This window comes from Agelaius tricolor, unplaced genomic scaffold (assembly GCF_023055355.1).
Source record: "Agelaius tricolor isolate 1412-34295 unplaced genomic scaffold, bAgeTri1.0.p SCAF_27, whole genome shotgun sequence".
NCBI classification, from domain to species: Eukaryota; Metazoa; Chordata; class Aves; order Passeriformes; family Icteridae; genus Agelaius; species Agelaius tricolor.
The window spans coordinates 1,382,043-1,407,961 of NW_027269287.1; the positions used below are offsets into that span (position 1 = coordinate 1,382,043).

The following is a 25,919-nucleotide window of genomic DNA, read 5'->3' on the forward strand; positions in this document are numbered from 1 at the left end:
TGAATGAAATACCAGCTAGATAAATACTAACTGTAAAACTGCTGGAAGAAGTCAAGGAGACTCTTAAAACACAGATACAGTTTAATATTTAGTCCTTTTTATTTCCATCCTGAAAGACTTTCTGCAATACCTTCCTGATTAAAAAGTAAATTTTTGTTTCAAATTTTCATTGATGCTGGAATATCAGTACCCTTTCTTGTGTCTAACTTATTTTTGCAATATAAAATAGGGACAAAATGCAGTTGTCGTAAGTCTTCCAAAATTTCATGAGACCTTCTCCATTGTATAAAATAGATTTTTTACTTTATAAAAGGTAAGGCAATGAACTACTACTTTGAATTACTTAGTAGGGAAATCCAAATGTGAAACCAAAAATAAAAGTATGAGGATACTTGATAAGAAGTTGAATGCCATTCTTTCAAAATAGCAAAAATTCATGGTAAGAATCAGGATGGAGAGTTGTTTTAAGTGAATGTATTGCACACAGGTGAGAAGTTTAATAGAGATCAAGAAAAGAGTCACAAAATAAATAAAAATGAAAAATCTTCTGAGAAGTTCCATAGAAGTTTATTTGAATAGTAACAGAAACCCCCAAAGTTATTGTCTGTCAAATAAAGGTTCTGGAATGTATGCATTACCTTAACAACAGGATTAAGCAGAACAACACCCGACTTCTTCGTAATAACTTGCTTCGTTGTGTAATGATGTTCTATAAGCTGAGGAATAGTTGGAAACCCAGTTCCCTCAAAACGATATTGATTCTGTATGGAGGCAAAAGGAAAAACTTATTTTTCTATAAGCAATAATTTGAACAAGAAACTGTGAAAGTGCTTGACCAAACTTTCTTCATTAATAACAACACAGGAAAAAAAAATAGAGTTATTTTAGATTCTGTTTCTGACCTATTGAGTAGCATTTATACTCACTTAACAGGAATGATAGTTATGAAAATGATAAATTAATAAATGCAAAATTACTGCATCAGTCATTTAACGCAATATGATAAAATAACTATTTTAACTCTTAATTTAAATAGATAAGCCAGTTAAAATCAAAATGATTACAGAGTGAAATAAAAATATTATAAACCAGAAAAAACAACACAAACTCCTTATTTATTTCTAAAAATTACAGCAAACAAACTAAAAAATCTATATGATAAAATACAACAAGCGATAAAACAAACAGGAGATACACAATACTATCCTAATCTCATCTTCCTTCATTTATTGACTCCTAAAATTAGTAAATCCCTGGCATAGAGTATAGAATGCATGATTGGTCTGTAAAAAGAGTTTATCAGGAATGTCTAAACGAGCTAGAGACAAAGGTAGGTGATGCACAGGCTTAAAAGAGAAGTCGGGCAGGATCCTGCAGCTGATTGTGAAACACAATAAAGTCTCCTGCTTTCCTAAGTCTCAGCATCTACAGACAGAGAGCTTTTCCCAGAAGGCAGCAGCTGCCACAAGCCCGACAATGCAACAATGAACAAATACTGCAATTTTCAAAACTCAGAGCACAGGTGGTGATTCAAGTTCATTTGCACAAATGGACAATGAACACCTCTACCACTGGCATGCTTTCTTTCTAGCTCGCAGGGCTGAATTCCTTACAGAGTGCCTTCTAAGTTCATTGTTTCCTTAAGGGTTAAAGCATTAACTTCCTGAAATGTGTCATTGCTTTGGTAAAGACAGCAGGGTCTTGTCAGCTGATTTTAACATTCACAGATCTCTATCATAAAAATGTTTCCATAGTCTGAATGTTTTGTCGTTTGTTAAATAGTGACTCAGCTTTGATAGACCACTAACACTTGTTCCCATCCCTTTAAAATAAGCTCCTTCATACTTCTCTGCTGATGATCCAAAAAATCTACTGTCCTAAGAGTCTCCTCAGCGTAACCACCACTATTGCCTATAATTTCCTCATTCCAGATCCAGCCACTGCCCATCTGCTGCCATTTATGTAAAACCTTTAGAGCAGCCACTGCCCTTTCATTCTGTGTATTTACACCCAATTGTGACCCTTACTAAGATCACTAACAAACAAAAAATTTTATATGGCACAGCCTCAAATAAGCAGAAGTGAAAACAATGGTAGCCTTGAATGACAGCAATTAATTTTGATGCTTAAAACTGAATGATGAAGTAATTTATCACACACATAATTGTATCAAGATTAGCTTTTAAAATAATGGTAAAACCAGAGAGAACACTTAAACAACCAAAGGATTGCTGTTAAAACAGATGTCCTGCTATAATCTTCAGTACTTGAGTCAGAAAAAATATGGAAACCTGTCAATGATTCAAGAGTGTGGTTTGACCAGTCAGAAACCCAATTCCACATTGTTCATACCAATGTAAACAAACCAACAAATCCTTTGTACTAAACTCTCCTTAAACTTGCCTACAAAAACGTCCATGAGTAAATCCCTCACTACATGACCCCAACACTCCCAACACCTATTTTATAGAGCTTAATAAAGCTAATTAGCTTTCTAAAGCTAATAAGCTTTTTCCTTGTTCTCAGAAAATTCTCCAAATAGGAATGCATACAGTGGACTGAGCATCTTTAAGGAAAAAGAAAGTGTTAACTTCCATGATTGCCAAGAAAATCTACTACAAATTAACTCCAAGAGCAGCTGAACATAATGCTTGTACATTAGTAAATGTACAAGCAGGTAAATATCTCGACTTGACAATGCTGGGACTGTCCAGGCCATGCAACAGTATCAGTCTTACATTTCAAATTTAACTACTAGGTTCTAAACTATGGAGAGAAAGATAGCTTCATTTGTTTTGTTTTGCTTTGGTGGAACCCCTCCTACACAGACACACAAAAGAAGAAGTCAGCTTACAGGTAGGACCCAAAGTAATAGTTGAAACTTGGACTTGAAAGTCCAACCTATCTTTTCAAGATATACTTGCACATAACAGTGATTTGCACAAAATTATTTCAGTTAGAATGTTAGAATATATAATGTGCTTTTATTTCTGCTGGGTCAGATCAGGATGCACCAAGCTCCTTGTAAGACTCTAGGTATAGGTAATTTTACTGCTTTTATTTTCTCATTTAGCAGTCTGACATATCAAAATACTTTAAGGTCATACAATCAAAATAAAATAAACACTGGTTGTGTGTTCACTTCTCAAAGGAAAATTCTAGGTGAGAACTAATGAACACTCTCCAGCATGACAAGTGTCTAAAATCATTAATCTTAGAGAAGCATTGCAACCTCTGTGAATCTCAGAAAAATATTACTGCTTCTCAAAAGAAAATAAACCAGGTACACAACACTGAGTTACCCCAGGCATGCTGCATCATCTGGGGATTCAGACAATGAAATTCCCTCAGTGTAGTATCATTATGCAATTAAATTTGAGAATTTTTCTGTACATGGGAAACTTTATTACAAGGGACTGAAGAGACAGCACTACTGAATCAAAACTGAGAATGATTTGGTGCAATTTCATACTTCAAGAAAAATTTCTAGCAATGTAATGGGAACTGTCACATTTTGAATAAGTTTAAAATTCGGCAAGGTAAAAAGAAACTTACATACATGAAAAAAAACAAGCAATGCATTAAGAATAAAAAACCCACACTGTATAAAGGTAGATAATAATTAATATATTGTTCATTAATTCATCGATTTTTCCTCAGAGCAACAAGGGGGTCAATTCTGGTCCTTAGAAGCATACACACTGTGCAACATCCAAAAGTGTTTGTGTTATACTGAACAAAACAATAACCACAGGACTAAAAAGAAAATAGGCATGCGAAGTGCAACAGGGACTTCAATTCCCATGTTTATAAAAACCAACACAGATTATTTTCTTCTGCATGGCTGTTTCAATTTTTCAGAAGATGCAGTGGGATCTTTACAGTCTGAACTAGAAGTAGCTTAATTTGCACCAACTATGAAAATGGGTAACCAAGCAATCAATAACCAAATGTAAATGCATAAATAAAGAGTAACAATTTCCAGATTTCAAAACATTTACAGAAATATCTTGGCTTTTCAGTATAAGACAAAAGATACTGAATAACCTGATACTTCATACTTTTCCTTTATTTCCCAGAATGACCTTTACCCCTGATTACAGCACTGATGGAAATATTTCTAACAGCTTTCATATTTGCACATAAAGGCTAAATCCATTTGCTACAGTAAACTATGTAGATCCTAAATTCAATATTCAGTACTATATCAGAGACGTACATCAGCATATTGTATGATAAAGTGTCTCCGTTGTCCATCTGAAAACACAGAAAGGACATATTCACCAGGTTTCCCGTGGCTCTCTCGCACCAAGAAGTCTCCTTGCTGTTTTAACAGCTCCTGGGCTTCTATTCTTGGAATTGCACCATGATACCAGTCTTGCTCAGCCAATGGTTTCTCAGTGGTTGAGATTACATCAAAGAACTTGGGAAAAATATTGAAGAAAAACATTACTATAATAGTACACTTTTAGAATTTACTTGTACACAAAAAGTATCACAAACAACAATAATTTCTGTTTTACGTATCTAAATTATGTATTTCTATTAACCAACAAGATCAAGGCTGTTACAGCTCTTAACACTTGCACAAAAGCATGTTAGTCACTTTCTTTTCTTTTTACTTGAAAAATCAATATATCAAAAGCAGAAGTTTAAGGAATCATCTATAAAGCATGCAATATTTTTTATCTGGCTTGCAGTTTTTTCTAAGCCGTACTGACCAACTCTTTCTCACACATTCTGGCATGCTATTAAAAACTTAAAATTAATCAATTCTCAATCCAGACAGAAACTTCTCAGACAAAACCATAACACATTGACTCATACAAAGCACTTAAATTGGATAAATTGTTTTCACAGAATTCATCAATTGCATCCCAAATCAATTAACAATTATGATTCTTTTTTCCTAACACGTACCCTGTAGTGCAGAGTACACATTTGGGTGTAGTGTCCTTATGAACTCTATCATAAGACACAAAGATTGTAAGGAATTGTTTTCACTACATGGAATTGGCTGCAAATGGAAGCTACTAGCTATAAGTGGAAGCTAATGAGTTTTAATTTATTATTTCACACATTAATTTTAACATGCCTACATTGTTTAACAAAACACTGACTAAAACTTTGTATTTTGTCACTGACCACTTCAGACTTATTTGTTCCTACCTTTGGGTAGGAAGGCAAGCCCTCATTTAAGCTGTATGTAATTCAAAAGCTCATAGAAATTCTCACAGCCAGAGTGGTAAAGCTCTGAACAATGTAACACAGCACACACTGTGAGTAGAACAGGTATGTGGATTTGTCCCAGACTCCTGAAGTGCACCTAGGCAACGGCACAGAGATCTCTGTCTCAGTGAAGCACAATCAAACAGATGCAAGCAAAGCGATACCATTCTGAATTAACCTCTGCTATTGCTCTGCCCAGATAACACCCCAGGCTGGAGGCTATCTGTATATTTAAGGTTCTTCTCAGAAGATACTTACACTACAATGCCTCACCTAGTCCAAAAAACACCAGGAAAGGTCTCAGACTCTGAGAGTGGAAATGAGCAGACCCAAGAATGGGAATCTACACAGGAATTCTTGTTTCCAAATATCTGCAATTCTTTAGTACTTGCATACATTTTTAGCTGTTAAAAATATCTTTGTTAGCTTCCAGTTGCGTAAGTTACACTTCAAAGGATGAGTTTAGCTCTTTGTCAGGATCCTTAGTCAGGATCTTGACGGAAAACTGGAGAACATATTTAAGAACCTGACAGACCCTTGTGGTCTCAGGTATCAACAGACAGAGAATCATCATAGATGAAATTCTCACCAAGGAGAATTTCAGACCTGAGATTTGAAACAAGCACTATAACCAGTAGGCTGATCACAAGAAAGAGTGTGCTCTGTTACAGAGTCAGAGATAGGAAGCACTATGTAAGAAATAACTACAGCTTGAACACAAATTGCACAGAGTTTTTAGAGGCAAAAGCTGTACTCCAAGGTTATGTGTTTATCAGCACAATGAGGGGTTTAAAAGCAGAGATATTGATTGGCCAAGAAGATAGTCATATCTTTCAATTTCATCAACAGTTAAAAAACATCCCAGGTGAAAACTGTTCACCACTGTTAAATGACATTATGGTATTTTCTTTCACAAATTTCTAAAAGAAAGAGAAAAGCTTCCAAAATGTTAGACAATGTTATTTACTGGAACATTTATTTCAATTAAGTATTTTATTTATTTATTTATTCAAATATTCTGAGCTTGACTTGAAAGAAAACCTAGATCTCTGTTATGTTCAGAGCAGCAAACTCTTTAACAGGAGCAGATTCCTACTTGAGAGGGAATGCTCCTAAGGATAAAAGGACAGTACAGGGTTAGTAATCTACTTCATGGCCTTCATGAAAGACAGTTTAAAAAAAAAAAAACAACCTGACATGCAATTTATTTATATCTTAAAATGAAGCCACCAGATTGTAAAATCTGCTTATGTACAAACTGGGTTCAGGCTGAGGCACCATTCAGACAATCAGGATCAAATCCCAAAACAAAGCATCTTAGGAGCCTTTATGACAGAGAAAGAATTTATGGAAGGAAAACAGAGCATTTTAGACACAGATAACAATGGTGTTGTCTATAACTATATATTTTCCCTCTCTTTGAAATTTGATTGAAGTATTGTTTATTACTTCAGAAAGAAAGAGTGGAAATTCCATGGAGTTTTCTTTGTTGATTGTCCTTCAATTTACCTTACCCTTACTTTTTATCATTACAAGGTGGTTTTTCTGATGAAGTAAGCAGCAATTATTTTTGTCTTGAGTGTTATTAAAATCACATTATTTTTATGAACAAGTCTTCTGATTCCAACATATTTTCTCTGTGATATAATATTGACCCTAACTGGCTATAGAATAAAACATGGCTGAAAGCCCAGAAAAAAAGAGTACCAATGCAGGATATATATCTACTTCAATATTGATTTCAATTCAGTTTACCACTATTAGTACTAATATTTCTACTGCATTTTATAGTTAGAATTAGATGATAGATTAGTCTTTGAGGAAAACAGAGGAGGAAAAAAAACCCTACCTGCACAAAATGAAATTCCCACCGCTTTTCTTTAAACTCTACTTAAATATCAGCCAGCAAGTTAATATGACAGGTTTATATTCTAGGCCATAATGTTTTACAATCTCATTTGGGGGATGGATCTCTTGCTCATTTGTATGTACATTTACAGAAGGACTCAATGATTCAATAGCCTAAAGGAAGAAATATTGCTTCTAGGATTTTTGTTGTTAATTTTGCTGTAAGGTAACAATAATTAACCAAACTGTGCAAAAAGAAAGGAACTCACATTGCAAATTTCAACTGTCCCTCTCCCCAACTTTTTGGTTTTTTGCCTATATTTAAGATTTCCATTGCCCTTTAAGATCTCCATTTATTGCCATATTTCACTCATGGATTATTGGGTGGGGCTGGGGGGTGTGTGTTCTTATATATTTAATCACACTTTTTCTTCTACAAGGAGATGGCCTCATGTATTTCACCATGCTTTTCATGGTTTTCATCATCATCATCAAATCCTCATTTCATCATGCTGTCCTCTTTCCTTATATTGAGCCCCTTTCTCTCTCCCTGCTTAACAACCCATTAAAACATAGGCTTTTCTCCAACAGTAAAAAGAAGCAGTCCTCAGCTGCTTCTCTTATTTCAAGAAAAAAACGGAGTAAACAGCAGTGTGTTATGTCTAAAAAAATTGTATGTACTCAAAAAATTGTATATTATTCCTGCACTTGCACCAAGAATTAAATAAAAATAATAATGGGGATGCTCAGCAGCATGCTCAATATTCTATTTTTGTATATATTCTGAATGCAAATTCTGTTCAGTAATCCCTTATTTCCCATGTTTGAGCAAACAAAACATTTTCTCAAGGTATTTTTTCTCTCACAGTGTAAAAGAGTAGCACTGACACAAATAAGAATGTAAAGCAATAAATTTAAGTTGATAATTGGAGACAATACCCTATGGAATATTTAGTCTCTGTGTACCTGGCTCATGCCCACATGGTAATAGTACACCATCTGAAACAAGCAGTAATTCCACCTATTATCCTATAACAGTAAAAAAAAAATCCTATAAACAAAAGCAGATGTTTCTGTCAAGCTCAAATGTGTCTTATAAAAAAAAATATGCAGAAGGGCAGAAGCTGGCATTCATGATGCAATTTGTTCTGACTCTTCATTCAGATTATTCACAGCATTTCATTACTGATACATGAAAGTTACCCACACTGTTGTGTTTCCTCTCCTCATTTCATTAAAGTTACATCCCTTGCTGTTATAGAAAATTGGCTTGTATTTTGTCCAAAAACTATCTGAATCCTTCACCCTGTTTCTTTCTCTTCAAACAACATTTTTTTCCTATATTACCTTCCCCTTCTGAGAGCACATACAGAATTTCAATGTCAACACACAAAAACACCTGCCTGCTTTACAATGGCACAGTTTCCCTATGACTTTTTCCAGATGACATACAAAAAATTAGTCCTTTCAAATTTATATAAACAAAATTCAATTTATTCCACCAATTAAAAATACTGGACAGTGTTTATAATATAGCACTACATTTAAATCATTATATTGCTCCATTTCTAAAGTTTTAATATATTTAAAACTTAAATACTTAGAAATACTTTAAAAACTTTAAATGCTTCAACTCAATAATTTGAAAACAGGTAGGCAGGATCATTTTAGACTAGACTATATGAGAGGATCAGTACCAGTCCTTTTCCAAATCTGCTTTGACATCCTTTTTGTACTGGTCTATTTAAAAAAATAAATTTTTTTTAATGGATGTTATTATTACTTTATAATACACATTCAATAATAGTTTTGAATATTTTGTTGATGGATAATGAGTTTTAAGTACCAGTTTATATATTTAGCAATTAAACATGCTTATGTAGTTGTCAGCAGGAAATAGCTGACCACATTTAATAGCTAAGTACTAATTCGTGAAGCAAATTTGAGCTGTACACACATGGTCAGCTTTTCTAACACACATAAAATCGCTAAATCAAAATACAAAGCAAAAGTGAAAATCAGCTGAAATTTATACGTTGTAACTGAAGTAATTTAAGCGTCATTTAAGAAACAGGTAATCAAGATTGCACTTGTTACTAGATTTTACTTTCTGATTCAAATGAGCCAACACCAATCTTACTTCTTCCAAATATATTCCAAGGTTTCCCCAATCCTATCTATCATGTATCTACAGACAGATTTACATCAGCTTACATGGAATGAAATCGGAGTGTGGCACATAGACTATTTAAAATGACACTTTTACCCAATTGACATTTTGACATTGACTTTCCCTGATTTAATTTAAGCATTTTATGTCAAGATTTTTTTTTCAAGTTTTTTTTTATCTCAAGATTTTTTTTCTCTTCCAGTTTTTCGCTGAAGCAGTTTCAGGTAAGTTTTTTCTGTGGTTTGTGGAAGCTTTTTGGTTTATTTTGAAGTCATAAGTTTTGTAATACAGAGAAACAGAGATGAACACTGTGTCTCCCCTACATGAAGAACAGAGGTCACAGAAATACACATTTTAATTAGTTTTTAATATTAAATGCTAACTTTTTACCACAATTAGAACTTTAATAAAATGAAGATCACAATAATGTGGAGATTTTGTTTAACATTAAGGATATTTTAATATTTTAGCAAGGTTTTTCCTATTACTTTTCAAATGCCATGCAACTTTTATGTTTTTCAGAGGAAAAGCCTTTCTACCCTAATTTTATCTCATGATTATACTTATTTTTCCATTCCTTCATCACCATGTACAGTTGTCCTCTGTATACAACAAGTATATTTACACATATGCAATTGTTATTTCTTCCACCCTTTCTGAATACTATCTAGCTTAAATATGGTTTGCTGTGCCCTTTAATGGGTCCTTGGATGCACTACTGCAGCATAAAATAGAAGACCCATTGCTTCTGAAGTTTTCTCAAGAATGCTACTTTGAACTTGTATTTTAGGTGACAAGCTCACAATTAAAAGGCAATTTTAAACAATTTTTAAAACTTCACCCAAATTTCTTCCAGGTGTTTTTCCCCTTTTGTTTGGTTTTTGAGTTGTGGTTTTTGTTTTATTTTAAGTTGGGAGGGTTATGGTGATCACATGTTCAAGAAAAAGGTTTTCAAGTTTTCCAGTACGATCTGATGCATCCACCAGTAGAGGTTCAAGGCTTCTAACTAATCTTGCAAGCTTCCATATGAAACAAACAGAAGGAAATACAAAAGTAAAACAAACAAGGACGTTTGTCCAAGCAATTACAGAATTTGAACAAAAGCAAACTGTATCTCAGAGATACTCAACAACCATTTTTAGTGGGGTTTTAAGCAAGATTACTTCAAGTAACTTATATAGTACAGGAGTAGTAGCAATAGTAACAATATGCTTATACATTGGAGCTTTTTTTAAAAAAATACGGGTAATACAATTACTGCAACAATGGTAAAAATTGGTAAAACATGTATGGCCATCTAACCTAATACAGATTATTATCATACAGTGCATTTCAAGAAAATCAGCCTCATTGGGAAGAATACTCTGAACGATATAGCAGCACTCTGGGAGCTGCAAAGAACATACAAACTGTGATTCTCCTAAAGTGAGGCAAGTTGTTCTGACACACCACTATACCATGATATTATCCTGTATGCTGCTCAGTCAGAACGGTGTTTATGTAACATTGTTTTAATGTAATTTTTGTCCATTCAGATGAAAATGCATGATGTTTCAAGGAAAAAGAAATCTTATTTAAGCTGAAAAAACAATACACTATATCACAACACTACAATATTGGTACAACTTACCGATGATGAACCCAACATGGATTTTGGAGACCTTATAATTCCAGCTATGGAATGACGTATAGTGTCAAACCTTGACACTTTATCCTTCTTGTCCTAGGAGAAAGGCCATAATCTTTAGTGAAAAAAAGCAAATCTGTAGGATCATTATTTATTGGAGAATGTACAATATAGAATCCTGAATTTCACTTAAATAAAAGATAGGGGCTGAACTGCTATTGAAACAAGCCAGAAAGTGTCAAAATCAGCAGGATTAAGCAGAGATCAATTTAACCACTTACAAATTCTGTATTTCCTAAAATATTCTGTGTAAATATTTGAACTATAAAGAAAACTGAAATTCTTTTATACTCCAAAAACAATAGACATAAGTCTCAGTTCTCCTGAAATACCTGAAATTTTAAAGGGACAATGATTTGAAAATATGTAATAAAAATCCCCACATAGTAAAAAACCCTATGTATGTGCATTATCCATACTTAATAGATTTTTAGGGGTTTTTCCCTTTATTAACAGGTCCTTCTTTAACAACAGACTACCTGTAAATATTAGCACCCATTGGTGCAAGTAATAGGAGCCATTTCTCTTCTGATATTATTGTAAACCATAATGCCACTGTCACTTCTGACAAGCCACTGCCTGAATTTAAAATTCTGCAAGAAGAGGGTTCTGACTGGAACACTGAAACAGCCTTTAAGCATCTCTAGTTCAGCAGAAGTCAATAGAAATTCCAAGGTCTCAAAAGCTGACTTAGTCCAAAGACCATATTTTTCTTTATCTCTACTATCAGCTCTCAAACTAAAAACAACTTTAAAAAAAAAAGTATTTTCAGTATGGACAAACTGAGTTTATTACTTGTAAATCACCTTCAGAAACAGCAAAGATACTTCAATGACTACTCATAAAGTACATAAACTTGAAGCAGAAAAATCACACATTAACAACCTCATTCTAATTAGCTTTAGGTTAACTCAGCACTGTAAAAAAACTGATAATGAAGACAGACTACAACTGTCTGCCAATGTTATAAAGAAAAATTGCTTCCAAGTTTCCAATGCACACCTTTAAGAGAAGAAACCTAAAATCTCATAATGTAAGAAATGCAGCTTCAGTTTATTCCAAGATTTCCAAACAAGCAACAAATCTGCACACCAAATTTGGAAGTCTTTGAAAATTATTTCCAAATAGAGTTTATCTTACAAGATACAGGTTAAGCCCCCTCTTAGCAAAATAACGCTATTTATTTTTTAGCAGAAGTCTGCAATTTGCCTTAATTTGTATGCTATTGAATAAAAGAGTGCAAAAACCAGCCAAATTGTGAGAACTCTGATAGGGAGTGCATCTGTCACAGAAATACTCATTAACAGGGTGCCCACTTACCCATCAATAACATTTTTATACATTTTATCAGACTCAATATTATCATATACTAAGTAATTTAATTTTAGTAAAACAACTCTGTGCTGAAACCTGATTTTTATTCTTATGACGCTGCTGAATTAAACTGCTTACACAAAAAAAAAAGAAAAACCAAAAAATACCCTAAACAAAAAATCAACCAACCAACCAACCAACCAAAAAAAAAACCCAAAAAAACTCAGAAAAACTCAACAACAAAAAAACAAACAAAACCAAAAAAACTTCATTAACAACTAAGACACAAAGTCTACATTAGCTTGCATGCTGGTTGTGGAATGATCCACTCAGCACATCTCTTCAGAAGTGAGGCATGAAATTTAACACCGATTACTTGTATACTTCTTACATAACAGGAGAAAGTAAGTTACCAAAAGATGTACGAACTCTACTTCACTTCCCACAACCAAAACTCAAGAGCTCCCTTTCTAGTGGACACTAACAGCCTGCTTACCTAGCAACAACATCAAACTACAAGAAAGGTTCTACATTCAACAATTTCTCATTAGCAAAAACATATTAACAACAGGGGGCTTTTTTGACTCAAAAGATCAGGCTCAAGGCCTGGGACAACTTTGATAAGCACCACTGAATGACATACAAAGACAAACTGCTGCATAAAATAGAGTGAGTATTGAAATGTGGATTTAAGGGATAAACTTGGGCTTTGTTCAAAATGTAGTGCATCCTGTTCCAACTGTAGCACATTTATAAACAGTATTTAGCATTTCTACAGTTCTTTCCCCTGACATATTGAAACTAGTCTATATCTTACAGCAATGAAGATTCAGAATTTGCACAGCAGGCATAACCAAATATATGACAAAACACAACTGTAGTCAGTACTGAGTTTATTTATTCCATTCAAGTATTTTTAGGGGAACCTAGATAAAGCTAAAGAGCTACAACAGTGGTCTTCTTCTGACTTTTTCTGCCATTGCCCAGCTGCAGTGTGCCTTAGAAGGAACTACTTGATCTTGCAGGAAACCTGTTTTTCACTCAGAATATTATAAACATCAGTATAAAGGGATTTTTTAATGCACATTAAGTATATCTTTTTTTCTAAACTAGCGTAAAATTGCAACCCAGAACATCCCATCTACTTATTTTAAAATGTCTTTATGTACATCTGTGTGTAATATCTTACTAGTTAAATCAGGGTATTATTTTAAGTCTGATTTACAAAATAAAAGCAAATACACATCACAGCTATCATTCAGTGATCTCTCCCCAGCCACATCAAATTTTGAACCTCTTAGTTAAGACACTCTCAATTCAACAAAGGATTTAGTAGTTGAAAGGATTATTTCAGGGTATTAGGTAATTTAAAATTTCTGAAGGAACCTAGCAGAGAGCAGAGGCACTCTTCACTCAGAAAGTTCATTACAATTCCACACAGTGCTCATTCCAACAGACATCATGTCACCAAACAGAACAAACATGCCAAATATGTAGTCATGACAAAAGTTTCAAAGTTATAAGACATGTGACTATCAGACTAACTACCCTGATCTAGACACTGGAAACGTATTAGGAATTCTGCTTCAGTGATGCTATAGAGAGCATTGTGGAGTATTACACTTACTAGCATACACAACACAGCCACTAAAGCATATTAGCTGATTCAGTTTCATTTCAGCTCAAATTAATTAGTTTCAGAGACATTAAGAAAATTATAGCATGATTTCTCACTTATTTTATATAACACCAATTTCACTAGAAAGCAAACTAACCTGTAGATCATAATATTTTATGTAATAACTGAATTACTACAGAAAAAATTGTATTCTACCATTAAGAAGCTAGGTATGTACGCAAATACAAGCTGTCATTAGAAAACATTTTAACCTATTTCTTTTAAGTGTGTTTAAACACACCTGTGTCATGGGAACACATAAAAAAATTATGAAAAATGCATGACTGATATTTCCTTTTTTAGAACTAGCCATGTTTCTAATGACTCCGCAAAACAAATTGAAATTAACTATATCATAAACTAGATATAACTGAGGTGGGGGATATCATCAGGTTTAACAATGATAAGCTGTGGGATGAGATGCCATCCACTCACACCACTGAGATGCCCATAGCCTGGGGTAGGCAGGCAGGTCAGCAGGAAAACACCTGAAAGAACACCAGGGAATTTCAGCCACCCCAGACACAAAGTCAGCCTTGCTGGGAGCCCACTGAAATGGCTCTACACAGCTGCAGATGGCAGGGGAGTAAACAGGAAGAACTGGAGATGTGCTCACACTTTCAGGGCCATAACCTGACTGGTATCACTGAAGCATGGTAGGGCAGCGCCTGTGGAGTGTCAGAATGGAAGGATGAAAAGCTGTTCAGTTTTCTTTCCTTCTTAAGAGGGGAAAAAATTACTTCAGCTTTTTTCAAGAGATGTCACAACAGAAGACGACCATTCTGACATTCTTCCATTCTTTCTCTTCTCACAAGTGACAGAAAGAAGAAATTAAGCATAAGAACCAAAAAAGAAGAGCAGAAGTTTTCAGGTCAGTTGAAAACCATGAGTGAAATACCTGCTATTTTACTTGAGGATTTCCTCAACTGCATCTTTATATATGACCAGAATCTGGGCTTCTGTGTTTCCTATATTCTCTTTGGGGGATCTTGTGCAGTGTGAGATCCTGTGTGTTTTAGTGGATTTTTCACTACAATTTATCTTCCCTGGTCATGCCCTTTAACTGATATGTTCCTGTGGACAAGTCTCTCATTTGCCAAGCACACAGTCTTGTCACTGAGCACAATCACTGCAAATCTTAACAGTGTATGAGAAATAAAACAATATATCCAGCAGAGTGACACAACCAAAAGGCAGACCAGATGAGTCATAGTCACAACAGTATTTTCAATGAACATAGGCAAGAAAAAGCAACAGGAAAAAAAGGTTTTGCTTAAATTGAAGTGTGTGATGTAAAAGCCCAGAAGAGTTTTTTAGCTGTATAAATCCAGGACTAGGGCTGTATTTTAGATGTTGCTATAAAAGAGAAATAGTCTATATTCTTTTTAGAAAAGCAAGTAAGAGGCTAGAGAGAGATCTAAGATAAAGATGAAATAGAATTAATGCTTCTGAGGGACAGGCAAATAGTAACACTACCAATCAAAGGTGGAAGATTGTCATCAAGAGACAAAGGACAATGCAGCATATATTGAATATTCCTAAAACACTAGTCAGCCATGTATGTACAGTGATATAAATAAGCCCATACTCTAATATTATTCCACTCAAAGAAAAAAATGCCTCATGAGTCAGATGTGAGCTGTCCACATGGATACAGAAGTTGAATGTGGGTGTGCAAACTAAATCATAGAACCTTCACAGAAAACTCAGAGGAAATGTGATGATGACTCTACAAGACAAAGAGAAAATGCTCTCAGAAGAAAAGGGATTTCAATTAGAAGAAATTAATCAGTGATATCTAAAAGATGAGAATGATATCACTGTTTCTGTAATAGGGTTAGGGAACTGGTCCTCAGATATTTTGTGGAAAACTCAGTAGAATACAAGGGCTCTAAGATAAATTTAGACAGGGAAATCCCAGCAGCTACTGCAAACGATGTTCAATGAACATACAGATGAACCAGGCATACAGTCAGCATCTGCCAGAGTAATTAATACAGTTTTTGTAAAGTGAATGCTAGCTTCCTTTCTCATTTGATAAGACACATTCCACGATGAAAAAAGTGCTGAACAACATTCATCTCAAGGCTTTAAATTTAGACAATGGGCAGAACAAGGAATAGTTTTGGTTTTTTTGAAGTCCACGGAAGTATGGAGTGAGAATGAAGTTTTGTGATTTACAAGCAGAAACTCTTCAAAATAGAGAAAATAACTTTCTGAAAATGATCATCTGCATTAGTCACTTCAGTAGTGGAAATTAGAAGTTACTAAGGAGTAGCCCCAAAAGCATGTCATAAATTTATACTGTGACATTAACTCTGAATGAGTGGATATACTAACCACAAAAAACTTTGTATATCTGTTTCACAGCTGTTAGCACTTACTAAAAGAGATGTAAATGCCGACATATTAAAATTTGAGCATACAGCAGAACATGGCCAATACCCCTAAAGCCTATGACGTGGTTTCAGAAATAAGACTAATCTTGTTCCTCAAAACACTGTTCTCTGTTTTTTTAGGTTGTTTTTTTTTTTGGTCCCATTCATGACAGAATTAGGTATCTCAGAAAGACCACATGCAGAAAACCAGATAAAGAATCATGCCATCTTTACAAAAAGACACAGAGTATTTTAAATTATTAACATAGCACTCACACACAAAACCAGTTGCTGGTTGCTGATTGCTTGAGTTGAGTAGATCATCTCTTTGGAGTCCCTTTCCACGAATTATAATATGCATTTTCTTAGTTTACTATTGTAGATATCTAGAACTGTGCAGAGTCATGTAGATATAATACAGTTATTAAAAATTTAAATAGTCAAAGTTAATTAAAAATATCTCATGTACAGAGTGAAACCAATTAAACAATATAGGTATTCAAAAATCACTTTATGATAAGGTAGCATTTTCTGTTTCAAACATCTTCCAAAGCAGCAGAAATTATGCATAATTGATGTATACATATTATAAAACACTGCACTGGATGCAAATTAATATTACCTATCCTGCATTGCAGGGGGCAGCCTGAAAAACAAGACTTACTAGTGTGAAATTTGATAACTGTTATAATTTCTCAGACCAAAAGCATATCCTAGACTATGCCAGTGGAGTAATAACGTGTAAGAAAAGGAGAATGACAATTCTTCAGAGCATGTCTTTGCTCTCCAAGCAGCTGTAGTATAAGATAAGCCTTACTGGTTAAGATCTGATGTTTCTACATGCAACAGTCATGGAAGGATTTTCCTTCCATATTTTTTAGCTGTTTTCTGAATCTATGTAACTTATTACAATGCCTTACTGTAGCAACCAGTTGCACAAGTTAATTACCCATTTTTGAAGAACATGTTTTTGTGCTTGTTTTGAATCATTTGACTAATGTGGTTATTTGATGAGCCCTACTTCTTGCTTCTGCAAAGACAAAGAAAAGTCATTATTCCTTATTCACTTCCCCCATGTATCCCCACACCCAATACATCTTTATCACAATCCCCTTCATTGCACGTCTGAAGTCTGTAAAGCCCAATCTACTTATTCACTAATGCTACAGAAGCTCCTCCACATATCTGAGCATTATTATTTTGTCTTTCTGAATTCTCCTACATCAGTTTTCTAATTAAGGGAGCTGAAAATATAATTGGTTACATAAAGCCAAACTCTCCTGTGGTACATAGCAAAAGGACAATTTGCATTAAGAAAAACACCAGTTAAGATACTGAAAAAAACCAAAAACCTCACAATGAGGACAGTGATTAAACACCGAAACAGGTTTCCCAGAGGGACTTCCATCACTGGAGCTGCTAGAACCTCAACATGTATAAGGTATTTTGCAGCCTGGTATAACATTAAAGATGGCTCTGCTCTGCGCAAGAAGCAGGACCAGATGGACCCCCTGAGATCTTTTCCAATTTAAATTATTCTGCGGTTCTATGGCATTTGGGAAGAAGGTGCACATCAATTAATACAGCGATGGAATGTTTTCTGCTCTCTTCTTTCTTCTTTTCCTGAAAATTTCTGGCATGCTTTTTGGTTTTGATCACTTCTAGTGACCTCACATCTTCAGGAACATTTAGACCTTATTTTGAGTGGTAAATCAGAAGTCATTAATGGTTTATGTGAAATCAGGCAGTATTACTACAGGCTCGTCTACAGGAATGTAGTAATACAATACAATGTCAATATTAAAAGTTTTTAAAAGGCTGTTAGAAATAATACGTACAATTTTTAAAAAGTTCAGGGATTTATTTAACTTACTATCAAAAACATTTGTTTTCATTCAAAATAACTTTTTTTTCTCTTATGATTACTTTTATTTATTTCATTTCTTATAGATAAGATTTTGAAGTTACAACAGTGGATAGAAAGTAATTTTAATTTTTTTCCAGGAAAACAGCAGCAAGTAAAAGTATTAAGCAAGAGACTGGTGAAATATTTGGAGACAAAAACCTGAAAAATCTTTGGCAGATTTTACCTAGGAAAGGTTCAGCTATCAGCAAACACTCTGTGTAAATAGATTAATTTTTAAAAAAGAATTATGAATACTACAATATGATTGACCCTTCACTTTCTTTTTTGAATCCCTATCTATCATAACAGAATGTACAGTTAAGTTCTCTGCTCTGTTTTCTGTTTTAATTAAGACTTTCAGAAGGCTAATTTTTCAAGCTACATATGAAATGTCAGGGAAATGTCACCTTCATCTTTTAAATAATTAGCAAATCTTCCAAACACATGAACATGTATTAAATGTCTTAACAAAAGTCGAGCACCTCTTAATGGGGGTTTGCAATAATGTTTCCAGAAACACAGTCCATTTTAACACTTATATACACCTAACAGCACTGTTATTTGTAAAAAGATGATACTTGGATTTCACCAAATTATCATCAAGAATGTCAACAGTTCTCTAGAGAAAAAGATGACTAAATGTACCTCAACACCTAAGCTGAGGCACTGAGATCTTGTATAAAAACTGGTTTTGTGGAAGGAAAAAGTAGCCAGACAAGGGCTTTTGCAGTGCAAATAGGCCTCTGAAATTAAGTATTCCTTCTCTGTTTAATGACTGTATCTCTACACCACTAAATCCCAAGACACCTCTATTCATTGATTACATAATGATGCCAAGTAAATTGCACCTGATTTCAATAAAGGCAATTTAACAAACCAATTAAAACTCTTGAAAGCTTACAGACAAATTTAGAATTAATAAATACTTTTTAAAAAATAAGTTTAAACGCTATTACCTTATTTAAATTTGGAAACATATAACAGGGAAAATTAAGACCTCTATCCTTTAAAAACCTCAGGCTTGTATGTACATTTTCAGATATGAACTATTTCACTGATTTCAAGAGCAGTGTTATTAATCAACAATTGCCATTATTAACTGAAGGTACAAAAAATTATTAATTCTCAAAACATCATTTTACTTGTTTCAAGTAAAAAAAAATATTAAATTTCAGTCTGTATGGCTCTTGCTATATATGATAGGGAACTATCTTTTCATGGCATGGTCCTTCTCTTCCTTGGTTGCCATTGCCACATCACAGTAACAGATCTCCAATCATATTCACAAGTTTTCTCTTGCTATAATTCTGTGCAAGCTCATTAAGTTGCAATGGGAGAACATAAAACAGATTGCACTGAGTTCTCATAGTTGTACTGCAGTACCTAATGTTCACAAAACCAAGAAAGCCAACATCTTACATCCATTGGCAGCTAATAATTCAAAAAACCAATGGCATGAGAAAAACCAATAGTATGATGAACTGGCTGCTGGTGAAGGTCAGCATCTGCTAGGACAACATGCACAACATTTGGGCTGTGCTGCAGCTGCTGCTTCAAGAAAACCAAGACCCACAAATCAAAAAGCAGTGAATAAATGTGCATCCACAAACCATTTCAATGCTAAAATTCTTAGGAGAATTTTTCAATCAAAGAGACTCATTTTATTCTTTAGTACTGCATACATCCAGTTGAAATAGTTTCAGGGTTTTATGACCAGAATTCTCAGAAAAACAGAGAAATGTAGTAGTGCTTCATGCTGCCCCAGAGTTTTAATCAAGATCAACACTACAGTTGCCATTTGAAGTGCTCAAGTCTTCAACATGCAATATATTTTTGAACCGGTTATATGCATCTATGCACAAAAAGACTGGTCTTGCCATCCTTCTTTCAAGTTAAAAAAGAAAAAACAAAACAAAACAAAGCCTGAGCTAGAATGAAAATTCTTGCTAAGGTAATAGAAGAAATTGATTTTTTCTACATAAACACCTGTTTTGCAGCATTACTCCTACTTGGAAAACTGCATCTCTAATGAACTAGATTGTGATAAAACAGCAACCGAGAAATCAGTACTCCTCCACTAGAGATGGGAATTAGCGTAGGAAATAAAATTTATGTCCTGATGTTTTCATATACATATACATATATAGAGAGTTGTTTTGGCACTTGGTAAAAAATTACAGTATTCTGTAATGGCACTTCCTCAATAGAATGGTGAAGTTTTAGGTGTACAGTAGTTAGCTTCAATTTTAAAAAAGTTAACATCAAGCTTTTCAAACCAGTAAATATTACTCAAGGACCAACAGAACTTTATTACAACTACTGGCTTAATAAAGAGAACTAGAGTCACCACTCTGTGGGCTGATAACAAAAAGCCACAAGTGAAGAACCTCTAGGCTACATTTTACAGAAAGCATGCAAAATTTTCCAGTGTAAGTGCCTGAAGAACTAAGCTATGCATACAGTTCTCAACACAATGAACTCAGCAGACCAAGCAAATACAAACACAATGTCCAGGACATTTTTACACAAGGATCCAGACTGGATAACATAAAGTCCTGCAAATAAATCTCCAAAATACCTCAACTGCTAATGTTCTCTGCAACAGTCTGCAGCTGAAGTAAGGAAGGGATGAAGATCACCCACACCTACCACAAGCATGTTGACGAATTCCTGAAGAGCAGTGTGCATGCCAAAGAATGCCATCTGGAACTGGAAATTGTCTTTACTAGCCACAAACTTAAAATAACAGTAACAGACTTGCCAGAAATTCATATATACTTACACACCCTGCAGACTGAGAAGCACAAGCCATTCTCCTTTCCTCATTACAACCTGTGTTAGTTATTTTAAAACTCTAAAACCCTATGACAGGAAACCAAGCCACATTTCAGCAGAGAACAAAACAAAACCAGTTCTCATTCTTTTATTCTAGATCTGCACAGGCAAAGCTTCTCTGGTCTCACTGAGTACAATGGCATCAGTATCTTGACAAAATGTGATCTCATAAAGTAAATCTGTATAGCAGTTTGTAGGTGGGGGATTATAAATCAGCACAGAAGAGAATTACAGCTATGAGCTGCAAGCAGGCAATTTATTTCTGCCATGGAGGTTAGTTAGGAGACACTCAAGAAAAGTACAGGGAATGGAGAACTAAGGCAACAGGTCAGTGAAAAGGACAGTTTGGGGAGTTTCTTCCTAGAGATTCTGCAAAAAATGTATTTCCTGACCTTAACTCAAGCAAAGGTTCCATCCAAAACATGGTTTTCTAAGGAGGACTGCATCTGTTTAAGTTCAGCATTTTGTATCCAAAGACATGGGAAGACAACTGATTCAACCAACTGGATGCAGTACCAACTAAAGGGAAAACTAAAGCTATGGGAGCAAGTACTCTGTGCATCAGCAAATGAAGCAGCTGATGCTGCTTCCAACTGTGCCAATGGGGGCTTAGCCCAATATATATCTAAATGCAGTATTTATAAATATAGCATGAACTGACTATGCCATTTATTAGTGACTGCACTTATTACATCAGTCAATTATTTTAATTAGAATGCACTACTCACTAACAAGAGGAATGACTGTCTTTCCAGATCTCATTAAATATATTCAAAAACACTGATGGATTTTGTTGGTTTTCAGCCATATTTACACTCAGTAATACCTGCTGAAGATAAGTGCTTTACAAAGCTAGTGGTGGAGTCCAGATCTTAGGCATTTAAGTAAGAAAGTCTGGTTCCTGGCAGGGATTAGATATATTGGAGTAGCCGAAACCTGAGCAGCTGTTGGGGAAGCAGTGGACAAAAGTCAATGTGTAAAGAACAAAGAATAAGAACAGCATCACTATATTGCATGATCCTGAAATCCATAAATCCTCCTATGGTTCAAAAGACATCAAAAACTAAATATCCAATAGCTGCGAGACCCAGGCTGCAGGCAGGAACCTGCAGCCCAACTTCAGCAGAAGTCCATGCCAACCAACAGAAAGCACTATTCTCTAGGGGCATGAAGTGGGGAAACCACCAAATTTTCCCCTAACTTCAAAGGAAGTTCTTATAGGCAGCAGAGAAATCCTGTCTCCCCAGCCAACCACCATGTCATTTTACCAGAGGGGCACTGTCTTTATGTTTGTCATCACAGTGTTCTGACTGTTACAAAGTAAGATTTCTTCACTTCTGCCCTCTACACACTGGCATCTACTAATCAAGATTCCTCTTATAATTCATTAACTGGCTTGAGTTGACTCGCTGACAGGCTCTAATGAAACCACCTGACAAATGCTGTGTCAGGCACCAAGAAATGGCATTATATGTTAAGTGATCAGGCAGGATGTGAAGCCCTTTTATTCTCCCAATAAACAGCATTACTAAATATGGACTGGTAATTGTAACCTGTTTGGAAAAATCCTACTGTGAGAGGGTACATTTGTTTTATCACAACAAAACAAAGTTTCATGGAGTTGACCCTGAAGAGCTTCAGTCAAATGGGACATGACAGGTTCTTAGCCACATGCACATTTACATTAGATGTGTTAAACAATAAAACTGAAACTTTCATAACTGGAAAGAGCTTGCAGTATGCCTAGATTCAAATCTGATCAGGTATTTCTGTCTGACAGCTGTTTGGCAGGGTAGTCAGAATGTGATGTTTACTTTTGGTCTTGACAGATACTTGTTTATGCACAAATCAGCCTGCATGTTAATAGATAAAATGATAGACCAACTTTGTGACAGCTTGAACACAAGTGTAGCACCATAACTGAGGTAGGCTTAATAAGTAATCTTTGCAGGGTGCCAAAACAACAAATATCTGCCAATTTAAACAATAGAACATCAATGCCAACCCTCAAAATTGGCAGTGTTCAAATTCAACTCTGAGTGAAGCCTATGGTCCACTGAACTCATGCACAGATCACAGCTACAAATCCTAGACAGAAACACAACTACTTTGAAAATATAAATATCATCAATATAAACATGGAGGACAGAGTCAGTGTGTAAGTCTTAGTAATTGTACCGAATAAAAGATTTCAATCCTATTCAAGCCGAGGTTCATAAATTTTATCTAGTATGATGAACCAAAATAAACAAGGCAGCACTTTTTCTACAGAAATGCAAAGACTTTGAGTTATTAATTCAGTCAATAGAGTTTCTTTTTTTATTTCAATCATTACTTACTAAAAAGCATCTGAACAACCAAGCAGCGTTCCCTCAAATTTCATAAGTTGTATTTATTTGGCATACTCAAGCTGCTTGTTGAATCAAAAACCAGTCTCCTCTTTTACAGAAGAAAATCCTTTTGTGCCCACACCCCCCTGCCCTAAAAAATCAGTATTTTCTAGTTTATAGGTGTAGCTATACGTGATTCAATGCATCAACTTCTTAAAAGGTATGTTAAAGAAAATAATTGATTAAATACTTCAGTCATGTTGGTTGAAAACCCTATTTTCCTCACTATTTTTATTACATATTATAAAGCTACAAATTTCATTGTCACACAGCTCCTGAGACATCAAGATCAAATTGTACTTACAATTATCCACAAAACCAGTGTTAATTTACATGTTATATAACAAATCCCTATGGAGTAACAGATCAAATGGACAAAAGCAGCAGCAGTCTCAAGCAGACCAAAAGACAGCCGCAGCTTTGCATACTACCACAAAACAGCCTAAGAAAAAAAAGCTGCATTTTTTTCAAAAAGCTACAACCACATCATAGCAGGATCCTATTAGGTAGAAGCACAACCACATCATAGCAGGATCCTATTAGGTAGAAAATGTTTATAATTCCACTTGCAGGTTTGTCTTTTTCCAACCCCTACAGAGAAAACATCATCTCCCCGTTATGCTATAAGAGCCAACAAATTAACATAAGAAAACTGTATTTATATCAGCTGCACTAAACTTTGATTTTCCTTGAGGATGTGTGTTTCTCTTTCAGACTAACAAAATACAAACCTAAAAGTTTTTTAGTTTTTTTAAACCCAGAGTTACTTTAACTGGTTTTATAAACCAGAAGTTACTTTTTTTTGTTTGTTTCATTGTTTCTAGCTCAGAAGTTACTTTTAAAATTTTTCATTTTTAGAACTCTCTAAATACATCTCCCCTCACTTAAAAGCCATGCAAAAATTTGCATCATCTTTCATTACAATTGTCTATGGCCAGCTCAGTCACACCAGCTCCTTCTGTACTGCAAGATTCACTGAATTACACTGAATTCAGTATAAAAATCACCATGATCAACTGCTCTAAACAGCAATTAGCACAGAAGACAAAAATTTCAGGTTAGCATGATACAGCAAGTGTCAAGACTGTCAAGCATCTCATTTCGGCCCCCCAAACCCCAAACCAATATATTTGTGCTTCCATTTTATTTTCATTTTTATAGGAGTTGCTAAGTAAATGCTACAGAGGTTTCCAGAGTGAGATAATTTCAGTTAGATATTGTGAAAGTCCTCATTGTTACAGAGTTCTAGCAAAACTAAGTAAATTTAATCTAAAGGGGAATGACAGAAGTTTGTATTATACATAAAGCATATTATATATATATTATATTATATATATATTATACATAAGTGATTTTATTTCATCTTAGTATTCATAGCCAAGATCTAGAAACAAAACAAGTCATTCTGAGGCACAACAGAAACAAAAAATTGCAGATATAGCTCAGGTATATTACTTGTATACTTTTCTTGTATATTATATATTTCTTATATATATTGTATATTTTTTTATCATACCATTTATGCTGTGATTTAGCATTCAATTTACCACAGTGGCAACATGTGTTGATGAAGTCAGTCTCATGATGATGAGCCACAGTCTCACAGAAATACTGTCTCATGAAATTATACTGACAACTGCTCTGTCTCCAGCCCTTTGTCCTGCATGAGTCGTACATGATTATGCTGTAGGTTTCTCCAATCCTATGTTTGGTCCTATGTCCTGGACAGACTTTGGACCCACACAATAGTCTTGTCCTCAGCACTGTCCCTGACATCTTTTCATTTTGCTCCTGGTAGGACTCCTAGGCACACTCTGACGCCTCTGGAGCTGCCAGCGTGTGGCTCTGCCACTCTATCCTCTATTTGGTTTCTTTTCTTTTTCCCCTCTACTTTTACTAATCTATACTCTAGCTTCTAGACACCATCAAATCTTGCTTTCTTCAGAAACTTGAGCAAAAAATCAGATTTAAGAAATCATTTTTCTTGCAGAAATATTTTGCAGTAACTTCCAGAAAACAACCTGCTTTTGGTCTACAAAATCCTACAGTGCTCTAAAAGTAAAGTCCTTCAATAATTTTCAAGAATTACAAATTTCCACATATCTTGGCTGTGATACTCCAAGCTTTCTTTCCTCTAGGATGAGGACATCAGTTTCAGAAACTCCTGGATATCTGTTATTATTTTCATGCAAATGTCACTGACTTTCTCACGTTACCCTAACACAGCAGCCAAAGAGAAATTAACTTTCTGATTACCTGTTTCTATACTTCCCTTAAAAGAAATTGAGATAAGTATCCTGGAATTTTTTAATAAGATTACAGTGACTACCACTGTCTCACACAGAACTTTAATTTTCCCTACTATTAAAGACTGTTTCGTACAAGGAAGAGCCTCAATATCTGTTGGAAAGAGGGCTTCACCTGTTTGAAAACTAATATCCAGTGCTCTTTATGGCCTAGATTTCCAAGACAACTACATGGGAC

At 34.8% G+C, this 25,919-nt stretch overlaps 1 protein-coding gene across 7 annotated transcripts in view; it reads right to left on the minus strand.

Moving 5' to 3' along the window:
• FER (FER tyrosine kinase) overlaps positions 1 to 25,919 on the minus strand; it is a 164,506-nt gene that overhangs the window by 68,607 nt on the left and 69,980 nt on the right. For 6 of the 7 annotated variants that reach the window (XM_071448684.1, XM_071448689.1, XM_071448687.1 and 3 more), the window contains 3 exons: positions 10,878 to 10,970; positions 4,220 to 4,423; positions 639 to 761 (listed from right to left, as the gene is read on the minus strand). In XM_071448684.1, coding sequence (XP_071304785.1) covers positions 639 to 761; positions 4,220 to 4,423; positions 10,878 to 10,970 — 420 coding nt within the window. The remainder of the gene's footprint in view (positions 1 to 638; positions 762 to 4,219; positions 4,424 to 10,877; positions 10,971 to 25,919) is intronic. The other variant, XR_011682566.1, reaches the window with a different exon arrangement.